The sequence below is a fragment of the Panthera uncia genome, chromosome B4, assembly GCF_023721935.1.
Source record: "Panthera uncia isolate 11264 chromosome B4, Puncia_PCG_1.0, whole genome shotgun sequence".
Lineage (NCBI taxonomy): Eukaryota > Metazoa > Chordata > Mammalia > Carnivora > Felidae > Panthera > Panthera uncia.
Window position 1 is genome coordinate 21140072 of NC_064809.1, and position 18942 is coordinate 21159013.

General features: G+C 41.0%; 1 protein-coding gene across 2 annotated transcripts in view; it reads right to left on the reverse strand.

Moving 5' to 3' along the window:
- Window positions 1–18942, reverse strand: part of CB4H10orf67 (chromosome B4 C10orf67 homolog) — a 161874-nt gene that overhangs the window by 71661 nt on the left and 71271 nt on the right. For both annotated transcript variants that reach the window (XM_049624696.1, XM_049624697.1), the window contains exon 8: window positions 16134–16199. In XM_049624696.1, coding sequence (XP_049480653.1) covers window positions 16134–16199 — 66 coding nt within the window. The remainder of the gene's footprint in view (window positions 1–16133; window positions 16200–18942) is intronic.

The window sequence follows — 18942 nt, forward strand, 5'->3', positions numbered from 1 at the left end:
AACAGGCTCCAGGCTCCGAGCTGACAGCACAGAGCCCGACGCGGGGCTCGAACTCACGGACCGCGAGATCATGACCTGAGCCGAAGTTGGCTGCTTAACCGACTGAGCCATCCAGGCGCCCCTGCCTGCTTTTTAAAATTTATTTCTTTATGTTTTTTTTTTTTTTTTTTTTCTGATACAGAGCATAAGCAGAGGAGGGGCAGAGAGGGGGACAGAGGATCCCAAGAGGGCTCTGCGCTGACAGCAACGAGCCCGATGCGGGGCCCCAACTCACAAACCGTGAGATCATGACCTGAGCCGAAGCTGGACGCTCAACCGAGTGAGCCACTCATTGCTTGATTCTTCACTTGATCTTAGCCAAAAGGCCGAGAAGCGATACTCATTGCTTGATTCTTAAAAATGGCATAGAACATTCATAATGTCCTTAAAATCCCCAAATGCGCCACACAACAAGGGTGTGTGGTTGATCTATTCTCAAGGAAAAGCCTGTTAACAGACTGACACTTGGACGGTAGCTGAAAAACTAGTGGGATGACGTCTCTAAAGTGCTAAAAGAATGAAAGAGAAGCCAACACTGTCGACTCGGGATTCTGTGCTGAGAGAAAGTATCTTTCAAGGTCGACGGCAAAGGAGGGGCACCTGGGCGGCTCAGTCACTTATGTGTTGGGCTTCAGCGCAGGTCATGATCTCCTGGTTCGTGGGCTCGAGCCCCACGTTGGGCTCTGTGTTGACAGCTCAGAGCCTGGAGCCTGCTTCGGATTCCGTGTGTGTGTCTCTCTTTGCCCCTCCCCCTCTGTCGCTCACCCTCTGTCTGTCTGTCTCTCTCTCTCTGTCTCTCTCTCAACAACAAACATTAAAAAGACAAAAAAACAGAGGGACGGCACCACCACGGTCCTGATCTATGAGAAACGCTAAAGGAATCTCCTCAGACCGAAGAAAATTGATCCCAGGGACAGCCTCCAATCTTTAGGAAGGAAAGCAGATCATCAGAAATGGTAAATAGGTAAGAGTATTTTGTTTTCATTTCTTTCAAATACATGCAACTGTTGAAAGCAAAAATTGTAAGAAAATAAAATAATAAAGCAAAAATTATAGGGGCACCTGGCTGGCTCAGTAGGTAGAATGTTCAACTGCTGACTGTGAATTCAAGCCCCTCGTTGGGTATACAGATTACATAAATACACAAATAAAACTTTAAAAAAGTAAGGCAAAAACTGTAATTGTGATATAAATAGAATACATAGAACAACTTTCACTTGAAGAATGGAGAAATAAATCTATATAAACAAACCCATGTATTTCAGGTGTACTATATATTACACGAAATGGCCCTAAATTAACTCTAAGCCAAACGGCAACAAGTTAAGGATGTAAATTATAATTGCCAGAGTAACCACTGAAAGGTAGGCAAAAAGCCAAAATGATAACAGATAAAGTAAAATGGGATTCTAAAACATATGAAAAGAAAGGTAAAAACCAATCAATCAACAAAGGAACAGAAGAAAAATGACAATGCAAAACCCAGAGGGCACATGTAGAAAACAAGTAATAAAATGGTAGAACCTAATCCACCCCTATCAATAATCACACTGAATGTTGATAGACTAAGCAATCTGGTTAAAATGCTGAAATGGCTGGAATGTGTAAAAAAGTCAAGAACCGGGGCGCCTGGGTGGCTCAGTCGGTTAAGCGCCCGACTTCAGCTCAGGTCACGATCTCGCGGTCGGTGGGTTCCAGCCCCGCGTCGGGCTCTGGGCTGACGGCTCGGAGCCTGGAGCCTGCTTCCGATTCTGTGTCTCCCTCTCTCTCTGCCCCTCCCCCATTCATGCTCTGTCTCTCTCTGTCTCAAAAATAAATAAAGGTTAAAAAAAAAATTTTAAAAATCAAGAACCAATTTTTTCTGTCTATTACATAAGCACTTTAAATACAAATACACAAAGAGGTTGGAATACCACCCATCAACTTGGCAGAAGATAAATCATTTTCAAGTATATATGGTACAGTCCCATGATAGACTCTGTGCTTTTTGGCCATGAAAGAACTGCCAACAGACTGATAAAAATTCAAATCATACAGAGAATGTTCTCTGATCACAATGGAATTAAACTAGAAATCAATAACAAAAAAGATAAAGTAAACAACACAGTTCTAAATCACAAAGGAAACCAGAAATTAGAAAATTTTCTACACTGAGTAACAATACAGGATATCAAAACGTGTGGAAAGCTGCTCAGAGGTAAATTAATTGCTTTAAATGCTCATATTAAAAATAATAAAAAGCCGGAGATCAATTACCTAAAGTTCCACCCTGGGAAGGTCAAAAGAGAAGAGCGGGGGTGCCAGGGTGGCTCAGTCAGCTAAGCATCCAACTCTTGATTTCGGCTCAGGTCATGATCTCACAGTTCATGAGATCAAGCTCCTCCCTGGACTCTGGCTGATAGTGTGGAGCCTGCTTGGGATTCTCTCTCTTCCTCTCTCTCTGCCCCTCTCCCACTTGCATGCTCTCTCTCTCTCTCTCTCTCTCTCTCAAAAAGAAATAAATAAACTTAAAAAAAAAGCAAGAGCGGGTGCCTAGTTGGCTCAGTGTGTTGGGTGTTTAACTTCAGCTCACGTCATGATCTCGAGGTTCACAAGCTTGAGTCCCTCATCAGGCTCTGTGCTGACAGCTCAGAGCCTGGAGCCTGCTTTGGATTCTGTCTCCCTCTCTCTCTGCTCCTCCCTCACTTGTGCTCTGTCTCTCTCTCTCAATAATAAATAAACAGTTTTTTAAAATTTGAAACAAGAAGAGCAAAGTAAACAACAAGGAAATAGAGTTGGAAAAAGGACAGAGGTCAGAGCAGATATCAATGAAATAAAAAGAAAAAAATAGAGAAGTTAGAGCCAAAATTAATTTCTTGAAATGATCAGCAAAATTGATAAACCCCCAATTGGACTGATCAAAAACATAATTTACTAATATCAGGAATGAAAGAGGATTCATTATTTCAGATCCTATAGATATTAGAAGGATAATAAGAGAATGTTATGCAAAACCTTATACCAACAAATACGTAATTAAATGAAGTGAACAAATTGAATAACACAACATAACAAAACAGAAAATGAAATAAAAAACGTGAATAGCTGTAAGCTATTCAAGAAAATAAAACCATTATCAAAAACTTTTACATAAAGAAAACTCTAGGCTCAGACAGTTTCATTGGTGAATTCTACCAAACATTTAAGAAAGAAATGACAAATCTTTACTAACACCGCCAAAATTGTTTTCAGAAGACAGAGAAGACATATTTCTAAATTCATTTTATGAAGGCTGCATAACTGTAACTCAAAACACACACCCAGAGAAAGAAAGAAAATTTAGAGACCAATGTCCCTTATGAACATAGATTCAGAGTCCTCAGCAAATTGAATGCAGTAGCATATACAAGGTCTAAAACGTCATGACAAAGAGGGGTTTATCTCAGGAATGCAAAATCGCTTCAACGTTCAAAAACCCAGGTATTTCGCCACATTACAGTACAAGGGAAAAAATATATCATCATTTCAATAGCTGTGGAAAAAAGCATTTGACAAAATTCAACAGCCATTCATGAAAGAAACTCTCAGAAACCTAGGAATAAAAGGGAACTTTCTCAACCTGACAAATGGCTGCCATAAAAACCTTATGACTAAATCATACTTAATGATGACACAATAAAGTATGCCCTAAGCCTCGGAATGAGACAAGAATGCTTCTTCTCACCACTGTTACACAACACCCTATTGCAAGTCCTAGCCATTGTTATAAAAGGTACAAAGATCAGAAACAAATAAATAAAACTGTCTCCGTTTACAGAAGACCTGATTGCTTACATATCAAGAATCTGCAGACTGTTTACATTTGAAGAAATCTATGAAATTATTATTGTAACAATTAAGTGAATCTAACAAGGTGCAGAATACAAAGTTAATATAAAATAAGTTGTATTTTTATAGACCAGTACCAAACAAGTGGAAATAAAACCTAAAACCAATTCCATTTCCAAGTGTATTAAAAACGATAAAATACTATGGAATAAATTTAACAAAAGGTGTGCAAAACCCCTACAGTGAAATTAACATACTGCTGACAAAATTAGAGAAGGCCTAAATAAATGGGCATATGGAAACAAAAATTAAAAATGCAACACAATTTGCAACTGCTCCAAAGGAAACATAAATAGATATAAATCTAACCATTCATACATTCTGTATGCTGATAATTATAAAATGCTGATGAAAAAACTCAAAGACTCAAATAAATAAACATACTGTGTTCACGGATTAGACAACTCAATGTACTACATAATGTCAATTCTCCCCCAGATTGATCTCCAGCTTAATGCATTTCTATCAAAATCCCAGCTAGGTTTTTTGCTGACATAGACAATTTTATCCTAGAGGTAAGGCCCTAGAATAGTTAAAACGATCTTGAAAAAGAAGAATAAATTAGAAGGACTCACTTTGCCTGATATTAAGATTTATTATATAGCTGCAGTAATCAAAGATCTGTGGTACTCGTAGAGGACTAGACCCATAAATCAATGGAACTGAACAGTAAATCCAGAGATAGATCCGCGCAAATATTTTCACTGATTTTTGACAGAAGTGCAACACCAGTTCCTTGGAAGAGGAATAGCCTTTTCAACATTTAGGGCAGGAGCAATCGGACATCGGTAGCCGCCACAAATGAACCTCATGTAAACCTTGGATCTTACACAAAGAGTAACGCAAAAATGGATCATAGACCGAAATGTAAAATATAAAACCATAAACTTTTAGAAAAAAAATAAATAAGAGAAAAATCTTTGGGATCTAGGGCTAAGCAAAGAGTTCTTAGACATGATACCCAAAGCACAATTCATGAAAGGAAAGATTGATAAATTGGACTCTGTCCTATCTGAATATACTCAGGCTGGTATGACAAAATACCACAGATTGGGTGGCCTAAAGAGCAAACGTTTATTTGTCACGGTTCTGGAGGCTGGGAAGTTCAAGGTCAAGATGCCAGCAGATTTGGTGGTTAGTGAGATTACAGACTGCCGTTTTCTCCCAGTATGCTCACTTGGCCTTTCATCAGTGTGTGCACGTGAAGTGAAGCGTTGGGTGGGTGGGGAAGGAGTCAGAGACAGAGAGATCGAGAGAGATCGAGGGAGATCGAGAGAGATCGAGAGAGAGAGCACTATTATCATTATTATTTACTTCCTTTCTGGTTGATTTGGGTTTATTTTGCTCCTCTGTTTCTAATTTCTTGTGGTAGACACTTCAGTTCTTGATTTGAGACCCTCCTCTTCTCTACTGTAAGCATTTAGGGCTATATTTCCTTCTCAGCACTGCTTTAGCTGTGTTTCATATATTTGATACGTTTTATTTTTCCTTCTGTTTTATGTACTTAAAATTGTATTTACGGGCGCGTGGATGGCTCAGCCAGTTAAGCATGCAACTCTCGATTTCAGCTCAGATCATAATCTCACAGTTCGTGAGTTTGAGCCCTGCAGCAGGCTCTGCACTGACAGAATGAGCTCACTGACTCTCTCTCAAAATAAATGAGCTAAAAATAAAAAAGTTTTTTAATTGTGGTCTTCCTCTTAACCCTTTCTATTCCCAGTTGGCTGAAAGTTTTCATCATAGTGTATATTGGACTTTCTCACACGTTTTTTCCTACATCTCTCTGCCCTTTGGCTCCAATATTTTATATTTTTCCTATATACAAAATCCTCTCCTATACCTTATTCTAGAAATTCTGTGGTTTTAGCTATTACATTTAGGTTTATGATAGATTTGAGTTAATTTTTATGTGAGGTGTGAGGTAAGAGTTGAGGTTCATTTTTTGCTTATAGCTATCCAGGTGTTCCAATACCCTTTGTTGAAAGAAATATCTTTTCCCACTAGGATTGTCTGGGCACAGATGTCAGAAATCGATTCACCACACACGACCCGCTGGCTCTATTTCTGGGCTCTTTATTCTATTCCATCCACCTATATGCTTATCCTTATGCCAATATCATTGTACCTTGACTACCGTGTCTTTAGAGTAACTCTTGGAAGCAGGTTGTATGAGTCCTTTAGCTTTGTTCTTTCCCAAAATCGTTTCAGCTATTCAGTGTCCATGCATTTCCACATACATTTTAGAGGAGACGGTTGATTAATAATAATTTTAAAAAAGCCTGCTGGCATTTTGACTGGGATTGTGTCGAATCTATAAAACAATCCGGCGATAACTGAAAGCTTACAACATGCATTGTGCCCATCATGAATATTGTATGTTTTTCCATCTGTTTAAGTCTTAATTTCTCTCCGTAGTGCTTTGTATGGTTTTGTACGTGTTTTGTCAAATTTATCCATAAGCATTTCCCATTTGTATGCTATTATAAGTTGGTGGGTTGTTTTCATTTCAATTTTTGATTATTTATTGCTTGTAGACAGCACTACACTATTTTTATATCTTGATCTTCGTAACCTTGCTAAATTCACTTATTAATTCTAGTAGCTTTTTGGTAAATTCTTTAGGATTTCTTATATAGATGATCATGCCATCTAGGAATAAAACTTCTTCCTTTCCAATCTGGATACTGTTTATTTCTTTTTCTTACATTATTATACTGGTTAAATCCTAAAATACGATGTTGAATAGAAGTGATAAGAGAAGACATTCTTATCTCATTTTTAAAAATTTTTTTTTAATGTTTGTTTATTTTTGAGACAGAGAGAGACAGAGTGTGAGTGGGGAAGGGGCAGAGAGAGAAGGAGACCCAGAATCCAAAGCAGGCTCCAGGCTCTGAGCCGTCGGCACGGAGCCCGACGTGGGACTCGAGCTCATGAACTGTAAGATCACGACCTGAGCTGAAGTCGGACCCCCAACCGACTGAGCCACCCAGGCGCCCCTCTTGTCTCATTTCTGATCTCAGTTTCAGTCTTTTCCCATGAAACATAACAACAGTTGTCTAAGTGTTTTGTAGATACCCATCAGCAGCTCTATTCCCATTTTATTGAGAGTTTCTATCACAGATGTACATTGGACTTTCTCAAATTCGTTTTCTACCTTTATCTGTCCTCTGGCTCCCACATTTTACATTGTTTCCCATATGCAAAACACATTCATCCCCACCCAAGGCCTTCCCCAAATCCCATCTTGTAATTGTGTCAGCTGGAAGCCCAGATGTCATTGTCTAAATCTGGTCCAGGTGCAGATAGTCTATCTTGATCCAAAGATCCAGGAACCAAAAAGACAAGTTATCCAGTCCCCATAGCCAACCTACCACAGTGGGAGACAGGCTAACCACGAGAGACCCTCTCCTACCCAAAAAGAAAAGAATGGAAGGCATATAACAATGACTGATGTAGCACTTTTGTTCCTCACACACGTTCCCTATTTCCTGCCGACTTAGTTTTGGTTCACAATTTGCCCTGCAGAAAAGGTCATTGGTTCTTAGCCTCACGTGGGAGATTACTACCACCTCTTCACACACACACACACACACACACACACACACACTAGCACGCCCAGCTGTGGCTTCTGTTTCAGGTTTGTGCAGGCTGGTGAGTGCTCTAAAGGAACACTTAGTCTGGAGTGCTAAGTTCTCCCTTGACATTTGATTTGACCTGGTATTCCCTCTCTTGTCAATCCTTTGGTGCTTTATTTATAAAGATGTTTATAATGTTTTACCTAACATTTTTTGTTTTCTTTTCTCTGGGAGTTGGTGTGAATGCCTAGCTTATTTGATAGTTTCCCCCACCGATCAACATAGTGTGTGTAAGTTTGGGCTCTCTTTCCCAACGAGTTTGAATTTTCCTTCCAAATACTCTTAATATGTTGGAGTTGATACGCAGAATCACGTCTGTTCTCAGGAGGAGCTCTCAGGTCTCTAGCCATCAGGGGAAGCCACCATCCTGGTTTGCCTAAGGCTGAGGGGTTTCTGGATACAGGACTCTCTTCGCTAAGGCTGGGGAAACTCTGGTCAAAGCAGGATAAGTGGGTCACCCTCTCAACGACGACCCCTTCTTCAGTAAGTGTAGGTGTGAATAATCCACCTCTCTTTTCTCGGAGGAGGAAAGGAACCACCACACTTTCCAGTGGGAAAAATGAAACCCACAGCCCAGCAGCTACTTATCTGTCCTCCACCTGACCAGTAGATGGCTCAACTGGACCCAAGTGAGTTCTCTGGGTGACACTGATGGCATTGGTGCCACTTCCCTGAGCTCACGTCTCGGTGATCGTAACGGGGCATTTCCCTGGCCGGAAGCTCCCGCTACAACAAAGTGCCTGGATGGTCCCAGTGCCCTTTCCGACTTCCCCAATAAATGTACAAAGTGCTACGGAGCTGGGATTCCTCTCCTGCAGCACTTTCCATGATTCATCCTGCCGACCTAGCCCAAGACCACCTTGTGGTGGAATAATACAAGCTCAAGGGAGAGTGTCCTCTCTGCTCATTTTACTCTTGTAAATTGTTATTAATAAACGTTATATACTTATACCACACAAACCAGCGGTACTTATGGCTCTGCCCCTCGCCCAACACCTAGGATTACAACAGCACAACCCAGCAGCGGGTGTTACCCACAGTGAACGCTTACTGCAGCTACGACCATATGAGAGATACATGACAATTTCCTCAAATGGAAGTCTGGAGCTTTCTGCCTGACCTCAGCATGAATGGCTTCTGTTCATTGAAATGTATCAGCCTGACGTCCTGACAGGGAGGTGTCAAGGGAGAGAGTCAGGAAATAAATGAATTCAATAAAAACAAAGGAGAGAGGCTCAGGATTAGACCAGAACAAAAACGCTTCCCTTAATCACACCTGGCTACGAGTTTTCCCTTAGTAACTAAGGCCGCAATTCTCAATGCACGGTCCAAGAATCCATGGGGTTCCCAAGATCTCTAGGGCTTTTGCAACGTCATTCTTATTTTCATAATAATACTAAGACAATGGTCACCTTGTTTTTCACTCTCATGGTCTCACCAGTGTAGGGTGGAGTTTTCCAGAGGCTCTGTGATGTTTATCATGACAGAATGAATGCAGAGCCAGATATAAGGATCCAGCTGTCTTCCGGTAAGCCAGACGTTAAAGAAATTTGCAAACATGTAAGGCAACGCCACCCTTACCAACCTTTTTCGTTTCGGAAAATATTTTCATAAATAATGCTACTTAGGTCAGCATGTAAGAGGCTATTATTGTTATTTTTAAATGGATCAAGAAATAATTTGACTCTGTTTTCACTTCACAGGCAGCAAATATTAGCCGATAGAACCAATTTAAACCAAATCTCCTTAGGGGACTCAATAATTTTTCAGAGCAAAAGGGATCTTGAGACCAAAAAGTTTGAGAAACATTGGAACAAAACCTATAAAGTAATACTGGAAAGTACACTGTAGTTAGTTGATATATTGTGTAGCTATGTCACATACATGTATTAACAGTATTACCTGCTTTTTAAAAAACTTTTTTAAATGTTTATTTTTGAGAGCGAGAGCTTGAGTGGCGGAGATGCAGAGAGAGAGAGACAGAGACAGAGACGGAGAGACAGAGGATCCGAAGGAGGCTCTGCACTGACGGCACAAAGCGCAATGCGGGGCTCGAACGCATGAACCGAACCCATGAGATCAGGACCCGAGCTGAAGTCTGATGCTCAAAGAACTGAGCCACCCAGGTGCCCCAGTACTACCTGCTTATTAAACTCTGTGCAGTTCAGGTCATAGTATGGGTTAAGTCATTTTCAACTAATCGTTTTTTTAAGTTTATTTGGGAGAGAGAGAGAGGGCGGGGGGGAGGGGCAGAGAGAGAGAGAGGGAGAGAGGGAATCCCAAGCAGGCTCCACGCTGCCAACACAAGGCCCGATACGGGGCTCCAACTCACGGACTGAGAAATCACGACGTAAGCCGACATCAAGAGTTGGACGCTCAACTGACTGAGCCACCCAGGTGCCCCACACCTAGCCATTTTTGAAATTCATTCCTTCACGTACTCCTAACAAACGTTTGAGTCTCTATTCTGTGGCAGCCGCCATGGTAGGCTTCGGACAAGACGCAGCTCCTGCTTTCCAGTAGCTCACCGGATGGAGACAGCAGAGAAGTCAACGGGCCATCTGTACACAGTGTGAGGGGAGCCACGAGAGGGGGGCCGTGTGCTAGAAAAACCTCCATAAACACCTCATCCAGTCTGGGGAAGTAATGGGGCGGGGTTCCCAGAGATGTTATCTGACCTCTGACCTGAGGCATGACTAGGAGTTAACCCAGAGAGGGCGCTTCGGGAAGAGGAAACCAGGGAGAAGAAACAGCCCTCTGAGATAGATTGCAATACACCTCCCGACCATAGGCAGACAAATGTGTCTGCTCATTTCAGAGGGGGTGAATTACTGCCAGGGCATGTGGCCTTCGTGGTAATGGACTGTGAACAACACCTGCTCAAAGGAACATTCCTTCCACAAGGTCCGCCCTCCGCCTCTGTGACTTATAAGGAGATTATAAAGGGCCACCAGACGTCCGGGACTGTATGGAACACATTTTCTTAATGGTAGGCAGGATCGGGGAACTTGTTCCTCTCCCTGCCACGTATAGAGGGAGGCAGTCACCCTGAGCCACTAGTCTGTCATGCTCATCTGCATTAAGAGCCACTATTCTTGGGGCACCTGGGTGGCTCAGTCGGTCAAGTGTCCACCTTTGGTTCAGGTCTTGATCTTACAGTTTGTGAGTTCGAGACTCGCATGGGGCTCTGTGCTAATAGCTCTGTGCTGACAGCTCGGAGCCTGGAACCCGCCTCAGATTCTGTGTCTCCCTCTCTCTCTCTCTCTCTCTGCCCCTCCCCAGCTCATGCTCTGTTTCTCTCTCAGAAATAAACTTTAAAAAAAATTGTTAGAAGAGCCACTATTCTCCAGAGCTACAATGTAAATACAGTTTTGCACAGATCACTGAAAGCACGGCCCAGATTCCAGAATGGTGCTCAGCCCTAGGGCAGCAATTGTTGGCAAACCGTGGATTCTACCTGTGGGACACCAGCTTCAGAACAGCAATGGTACCAATGAGAAGTCCTAAACTTTATCAAATATACAGGCCGAGGCACAGAAATTCAATCCTATGTTTCATTACAGTAAATGTCTGAGTCACCAAAATACTGGTTTCCTCATTGAATGGCCAAACACTGCCACATTCCCTGGAATAGGACCAGACGCACCCAAGGCATGACTCAGCGGGAACTCAGACAACAGGGAACCCAGTCACAGGATCAAGTCCAACTGCAGCAATAACTCAGGGCTGTGCCCCCAGAATGAAGAGCCAGAGCAACCTTTATAACTCCTTTCCATCTTAAGTCTGGATTGTCCCTAGGAGCCAGGTATACTGGAATGAAGCAGATGGAAAATTAACTGAAATTAAGAGTTCAGTTCTAGTACTTTCCTGATGAGAACTCTCCTTTTTTGTTGTTGTTAGCTTCAAGATATATGAAAGTGCAGGATACAAAACCTACATACAAAAATCAGTAGCGTTTTCTATACGCGAACAGCAAATTATCTTAAAGAAAATGATCCCATTTACTATAGAATTAAAAGAATGAAAACATTTAAGAATAAATTAAACCAAGGAGGTGAAAGATCTGTACGCTGAAGACTAAAGACACTGATGAAAGAAATGGAAGAAGATACAAGTAAATGAAAAGATATCTTGTGTTCATGGACTGGAAGAATTAATATTGTTAAAAGGTCTATGCTACTCAAAGCCAATGCAATCCCCTATTAAGATTCCACTTTTCACAGACTGTGGTTTTTCCAGAGGTAGAAAAAAATCATCCTAAAACTTATATGGAACCACAAAAGACCCCCCCCCCCAAAGCCAAAGCAATCCTGAGAAAGAAAAATAAATCTGGAGGCATCACACTTGGTGATTTTAAACTATATCACAAAGCTATAGTAATCAAAACAGTATGGTACCAGCATAAAAACAGACAGATAGACCAAATGAAATGGAATCGAGAGTCCAAAACAAACCCACGAATAAATAATCAACTAATATTTGACAAAGGAGCCAAGAATGCTCAATAAAGAAAATATAGGGGTGCCTGGGTGGCTCAGTCAGTTGAGCATCCAACTCTTGATTTTGGCTCAGGTAATGGTCCCAATTTCCTGAGATTGAGCCCCACATCAGATTCTGGGCTGAGGGTGGAGTCTGCTTAAGATTCTTCCCCCCACCCCCAGCCCTCTGCCCTTCTCCCCTACTTGCACATGCTTCTCTCTCTCACTCACTCTCTCTCTCTAAAGAGAGAAGAAAAAAGAAAAGAAAAGAGAAAAAGAAAAGACAGTCTTTTCAATAAATGGTTCTGGGAAAAGCAGACATTCACATGTCAAAGAATGAAACTAGACCCCTATCTTACACTACCACAAAAATTAACTCAAAATAAATTACAGACTTAAATGTAAGGCCTGAAGCCATAACACTCCTCAAAGAAAACACAGGGGAAAAGCTTCTTGACATAGGTCTTGGCAATGATTTTTTTGGATATGACGCTTAACGCACAAATATCAGAATAAAAAACAAACAAATGAGATTACAACACATTAAAAACTTCAGCACAGCAAAACAATAAAGAAAATAAAAAGACAACTTATGGAATGGTAGAAAATATTTGGAGATCATATATCTGATAAGGAATTAATATTCAAAATATATAAAGATCTCATACAACTCCATAGCAACAAAACAAAGAACCCAATAAACCTAAATAACCCAATTGAAAATGGGCAGACGATCTAAGTATACATTTTCCAAAGAAGATATTCAAATAGCCAAGAGGTACCTCTAAAGGTGGTCAACATCCTCAATCATCAGGAAAATGCATATCAAAACACAATGAGATATCACCTCATACCTGATAGAATGGCTATCACTAGAGATAGCAAGGGTTGGCAAAAAAGGGGGGAAAAGGGAACACGTGTGCCCTGCGGGTGGGGATGTATATTGGTGCAGTCGCTCTGGAAAACACTATGGAGTGTCCTCAAAAAAATTAAAAATAGAATTACCATGTGACCCAGCAAATCTACTTCTGAGTATTTATCTGAAGGAAGCAACATCACTTATCTGAAAAAGCTATCTGCAACCCACGTTCATATTCACAATAGCCAACAAGTGGAAACAACCTAAGAGTCCATTACAGATGAATGGGTAAAGAGAACGTGGCATATATGTATAACGGAATACTATTCAGCCATAAAAAAGGAGATCCTGCATTTGCAACATCATGGATGGACCTTGAGGGCATTACAGCATGTGAAATAAGTCACAGGAAGAGAAACACCTTATAGGTGGAGTCTAAAAACTGAACTTAGAGAAACAGATTGGTGGTTGCCAGAGGTGGGGGTGGGGGGGTGGTGAAGGGCGGTGGGTGAAATGGGTGAAGGTGATCAAAATATACAAACTCCTAGTTTTAACAAATGTCCTGGGAATATAATATATAACATGGTGACTATACTTAGCAATACTGTATTGTATATCCGGAAACTGCTAAGAGAGCCGATCTTAAAAGTTTTTATCACAAGCAAAAAATTTTGTAATTAGGTTTGGTGATGGGTATTCACTAGCCTTACAGTGGTGATCATTTTACAATATACACATATATATCAAATCATTTTGTTGTACACCTAAAATGAATACAATGTTAGGTGGCAGTTATAGCTCAATTAAAAAAAAAAAAGATAAGTGAAAGCCACTAAGTGTAGGAATCACAGGAAGATACCAAATTATTTCATATGCTTCCCCTCAAGCCAATCTAAGGACACCATTGCCCCATATCTCATTGCTTACATACCCTTACTGAAGGTGCCTTTTTACTTGTAGCTCTTTGACTTTTTTTTTTAACGTTTATTTATTTTTGAGACAGAGAGAGACAGATCATGAACAGGGGAGGGTCAGAGAGAGGGAGACACAGAATCCGAAGCAGGCTCCAGGCTCTGAGCTGTCGGCACAGAGCCCAACGCGGGGCTCGAACTCACGGACCGCGAGATCATGACCTGAGCCGAAGTCAGAGGCTCAACCGACTGAGCCACCCAGGAGCCCCAACTCTTTGACTTTTTAAACTAGTCTCTTGAGAGGCCAGAAAATAAACTGCGTTGGAGGACAGTAATAGACAAGCATGGAACAAAAACCCTTCAGTGAGAAAGTTTTTTAATTTCTACAAAACGACTCAGCATCAACTCCACCTTCTCCCACTTCCCCATCTAGGTGCGATCATCAATCCAGAAATCTTCATTTCTGGAAAAAAGTCCCGTGGCAAGAAACAAAGGAAGCCCACCAGCCACAAAGCCAACCTCCCTCGGAGTTAGTAACGGAATGCTCTGGTGGGAGGGAGGGGGCGCCAGTGACCTTGCTGGGCCCAAAAGTACACCATGGAAACCTTGGACATCAGAAGAACCTTGAGCAGACTCCCTCTACTGAAAACACGAACCCCCAAGCTAGTTCTGAGCCTTCCGGAGGCTCTTGTGCCCGGCTGGGTTTGTGATGCAAGATCTTGCTGCTTGGCAAGAAGCCCGGTGCTCAAAAAACTTCTCAACAACAAAATAAGACGTGATTGGCTCCTCTGCGGGCACCGTAAGAGCACCAGTTAACTGCTTAAGGCTTAAATAAAGAGACAAAGGAAACCTATGGGTTCTGTTCATAGTATTGGCCCAAACTCACTTTTTTACGATCAAGTCTGATTTCTGACACCACAAACAGACTGACGATGTAACATTTGGCCCCCATTCTATAGAAACACTGTCGCTTTTCGTGACAATGTGCACATTTAGTTTGTTTTCAGAAGCAACTCCTAGACTTTTGGAGGAATGACAGGAGAGGGGGAGGGGAGAGAGGGAATCAACCAAGTAACCTCAAATAACGGAGACGATTTTTATAGGCCAGGTATCGAAAAGCAGAGGGTTCAAAACAACGTATTTGTTAGCCCACGGTTTCTGTGAAGAGCTAACCATCATTTTGTCCTCGCCTGCATTCCCAAGTTGGTTTCATAGAAGGCTTTATTGTAGCCCCGGAGCATTGTTTGGCATTAATTTCTATGACAAGGAACCCAAAACACATGGTGCTGAGAGCAACAAAACAGAGTTAGGGAAACAGTCATGACTTGGCACTAAGTGTGACGAGCTGTAAAAAGGGGAATGTTTCAATATCTGAAGTGGTGTTGACTTCCTATGAACAACCTTTTCTCCTCTAAACAGTATCATATTCTTTTCAAGCACATTTAGAACGCAAGTCAAGCTGTGTTTTATTTTTGATTATAATAAACACAGTCAGTTTACTGTAACAAAGACATACCAGTGGTGACCAGTTGAAAGCCGAATTACAACACCATAAGCTGGCGGGGGTGGGGAGGGGTGAGGTGGCGGGGGCCTAGGGGGTGGGTAGTCAACAGATAAAATAAAAGAGCAGCCGTCTGGAAAGTTCTCTTAAAAGAACATAAAAAGGCAGTGTTTTCTTACGAGACTAACACAGAATGCCAAAATATCTAGCTGGGCTCTTTATTGTGGTCAGTTATGGCAATTTGTAACGAAAAGTAGCAAATCCTTCAAAATATTGGGCTCTCACATTTGCGTTTTTTTTTTTTTTCAAATCTCCACAAAAAATCCTCAAAAATTTTGTGCAGTGCTTTAAACGGTGACGCTATTTCAACATGACAGCGTATTGCATTTATTCGCGTACTCATCAAACTGTTTTCTTAAGACGATCATTCGAAAATGTTGCTAGAGACGGGGGAAGGGGATTAAGAGGTACAAACTTCCCGTTATAAAATAAAGAAGTCACGGGGTTGAAAAATACAGCGTGGGGAATATAGTCAATAATATCGTAATGACGTTGTGTGGTGAGTCCATTTATTGTAGTGTGCGTAGCTTAATGTATAGATTTGTCAGGTCACGATAGCTGATACACTATAACACTGTGTAAAAACTTCACTACTATAAAACTTCAGTTTTATAAAAAACACTACTATAACACTTCAGTAAAAAAGTTTATACTTATGCGTGCATTCAGATTATGCACGAAGGTGAAATAATCGTTTACAGTAAATGGTTACAAAGGAAACTTTCATGATTAAACGAAATTCCTGATTTCAAATTTATTAGGAAATAATGTAAATCACCTTACCATTTCTTGAACTACTGATTTTTCATAATCAAGCTCACATAGCAATCTGTCTCTACCATCAATTAGCTGAAAAAGAATATTACATTGTCATTAAAGAGAAGAACAGAACACCTAAAATTCCTCCTCAGTAGAACTGAGCAAAATGTATTTTGCTTTTAAATATGAGAAAAGGGGATCCTAATAGGATTTTGAAAATTTAAATGTCTGTAGATTACCTGTAATAATAATATATTATTATGTAATTACTATATTTTGACTATAAAAGCAAGCAAAATATGCACAGAAAATGCCAATTTATTTACAATCTTCCTTACCTTATCCCGACAAAATATGACATCAATATGGGTGGCTCAGTCGGTTGGGCATCCGACTTTAGCTCAGGTCATGATCTCGTGGTCCATGAGTTCGAGCCCCGCATCGGGCTCTGTGCTGACAGCTCGGAGCCTGGAGCCTGCTTCTGATTCTGTGTCTCCCTCTCTCTGGCCCTCCCCCACTCACACTCTGTCTCACTCTCTCTCTCAAAAAATAAACAAACATCAAAAAAAATGTTTTTAAATGTGACATCAATATATAATAAAGCAAGTATAGTCTCTCAAAAAGAGCAATGTTGCTTTTCTCTTTATAGATTTTTGTGTTTTATTTATATGCACATCAAAGTACATTCATGCCTAATGAAAACAGCCATCAAGGGGCGCTCAGTCGGGCAGGTGTCAGACTCTTGATGCTGGTTCACATCATGATCTCACAGTCTGTGGGTTCGAGCCCCGCGTCGGGCTCCGTGCTGACAGCTCAGAGCCTGGACCTGCTTGGGATTCTCTCTCTCCCTCTCTCTCTGACCCTCCCCTGCTCCCGCTTGCTCACTGTCTCTCTCTTAAAATAAATAAACACTTAAAAAAAAAAAGAAAATAGCCATCAAAAAGTACACAATGCAGGGCCACTGTACTCCTATGACTTGCTTCGGTATCTTAAATGATTGTTTGCATTTGTGTGTGTTAGATACGCTGATAAAATTCAAACCTTGGTTTTGACATCCATTCAATTCAATCAATTCATATGTTCATTAAAAAAAAAATTCATATGTTCATTAATTTAAAACACATGTATTATTGTATCTAATATATATACATATATATGTATCTGTATCTGTATATCATTAATTTAATACACATGTATTATTGTATCTAATATATATATATATGTATATGTATATGTATATGTATATGTATATGTATATATTATCTAAAAGGAACACCTTTTAGATGCCAGGCATCTTGTTCATCTATAGAGGTACAGAGAGGAAGTAGAACAGATCCCTTCCTCTGGAGCATCTACACTATGGCAGGAGAGCAATGGGGAAAAAATTGACTAGAATACATAAGAAAATATGTTAACAAATCAAAATTTCAGATGGTCAAAAAGCATAAAAATCCACACATCCCAGCAACCATAATTATAATAAGATATAACAGGAGAAGCACCATTTGACAACAGTTGTGAAGGATATGAAAAAGCGCAACAAGCTGGAGAAGGAAAAAGGCAGAGAAAAAGGCAGACGAAACAGCAACTGGAGAGGAGCGTGGAGTCACGGAGGAGTTGGGAAAAGCTTAACGTCGTGGGGCCCAGGGTGCAGAGAGAAAGAAGTGGCAGGAAAAGAAAGGAGGAGAGTCAGGTGACGGCATGAGAGGCACTTGATGCCATCATTAGGGGTGGAAGGCAGGGTGGTGCAGTGAGACGAACAGGAGACTGCTCAAATCTAAGCTCTCTCCTTACAAGCTGTACGGGTAAACTAAATCTACGCTTCGAGTCTTAGTTTTCTTGTCTGGAAATTAAGAGAATAAACCCCACCTCAAAGAGTTCTTCCAGAGAGAATTTGAGACAGCAAATGTGAAGGTGTTTTAGGCTGTTCCCGGCATATAAAAATCCCTCAGTGTATTTTTGCGTGGCCTGATTTTATACCGTAGGCAATGGGAAGCCATTGAAGGTTTTAGCATATACAACTAGAGTATGAGAAAACTATGGAGGAGTGCGAACGCTGGATTTGAAAAGGGATGAGTGAGGGTGGAGACAGGAAAGTGAAGTTCGAATCTATGGGAATGATGAGAGACTCAACCACGTCTGGAGCAATGTTGTGACAGAGAAAGGGGACTTGAGATAAATTTTGGAAGAAAAATGTACAGACTGAGCCACGGATTGGATATAAAGTATAAAGGAGAGCGTAGAGAATGGCCCTAGATTTGTCATCTGTTCTTTTGGATCCATGGCAGTGTCATTCATTTAAACTGGGGAACACAGAGAGTCTAGATTCAAGGGGTAATGAGTTCAAGTTCTGACACTGGGTTTGACAAATGTGTAGAGCATTTTTCAGCCAATAATTTTTAGTGCTGGTGACTAAGAATATAAAGATAAACGAGATGCTTCCTGACCTTAAGGGGGCAAATAGTCCCAGGTATTTGGGGCCCCAGAGGGAGCTTCTAATTACCCTAGGGAGTGGACAGAAACTATCAAAATGCATGTAATGTTGAAATTAAGGATGAGAATAGAGTGAAAACTATGGACGTGCTATTCAGGGAAATCATGAAGTAGGAAAGGCAGTTTGAGAGTCACTGGTAAACAGTTATGGGAAAGTCTGAGGTCAGCTAGAGAGAAAACGAAGAAGACCAAGGATAAATACAAATCCCAAGAATAGCGTTCAAGTGGAAAATGAGGAGGAGAAGCCACTGACAGATCTTGCTTAGGAAGGAGTGAAGAAGTGTGTGAAGAATTAGAAGCGGGGCGCCTGGGTGGCGCAGTCGGTTAAGCGTCCGACTTC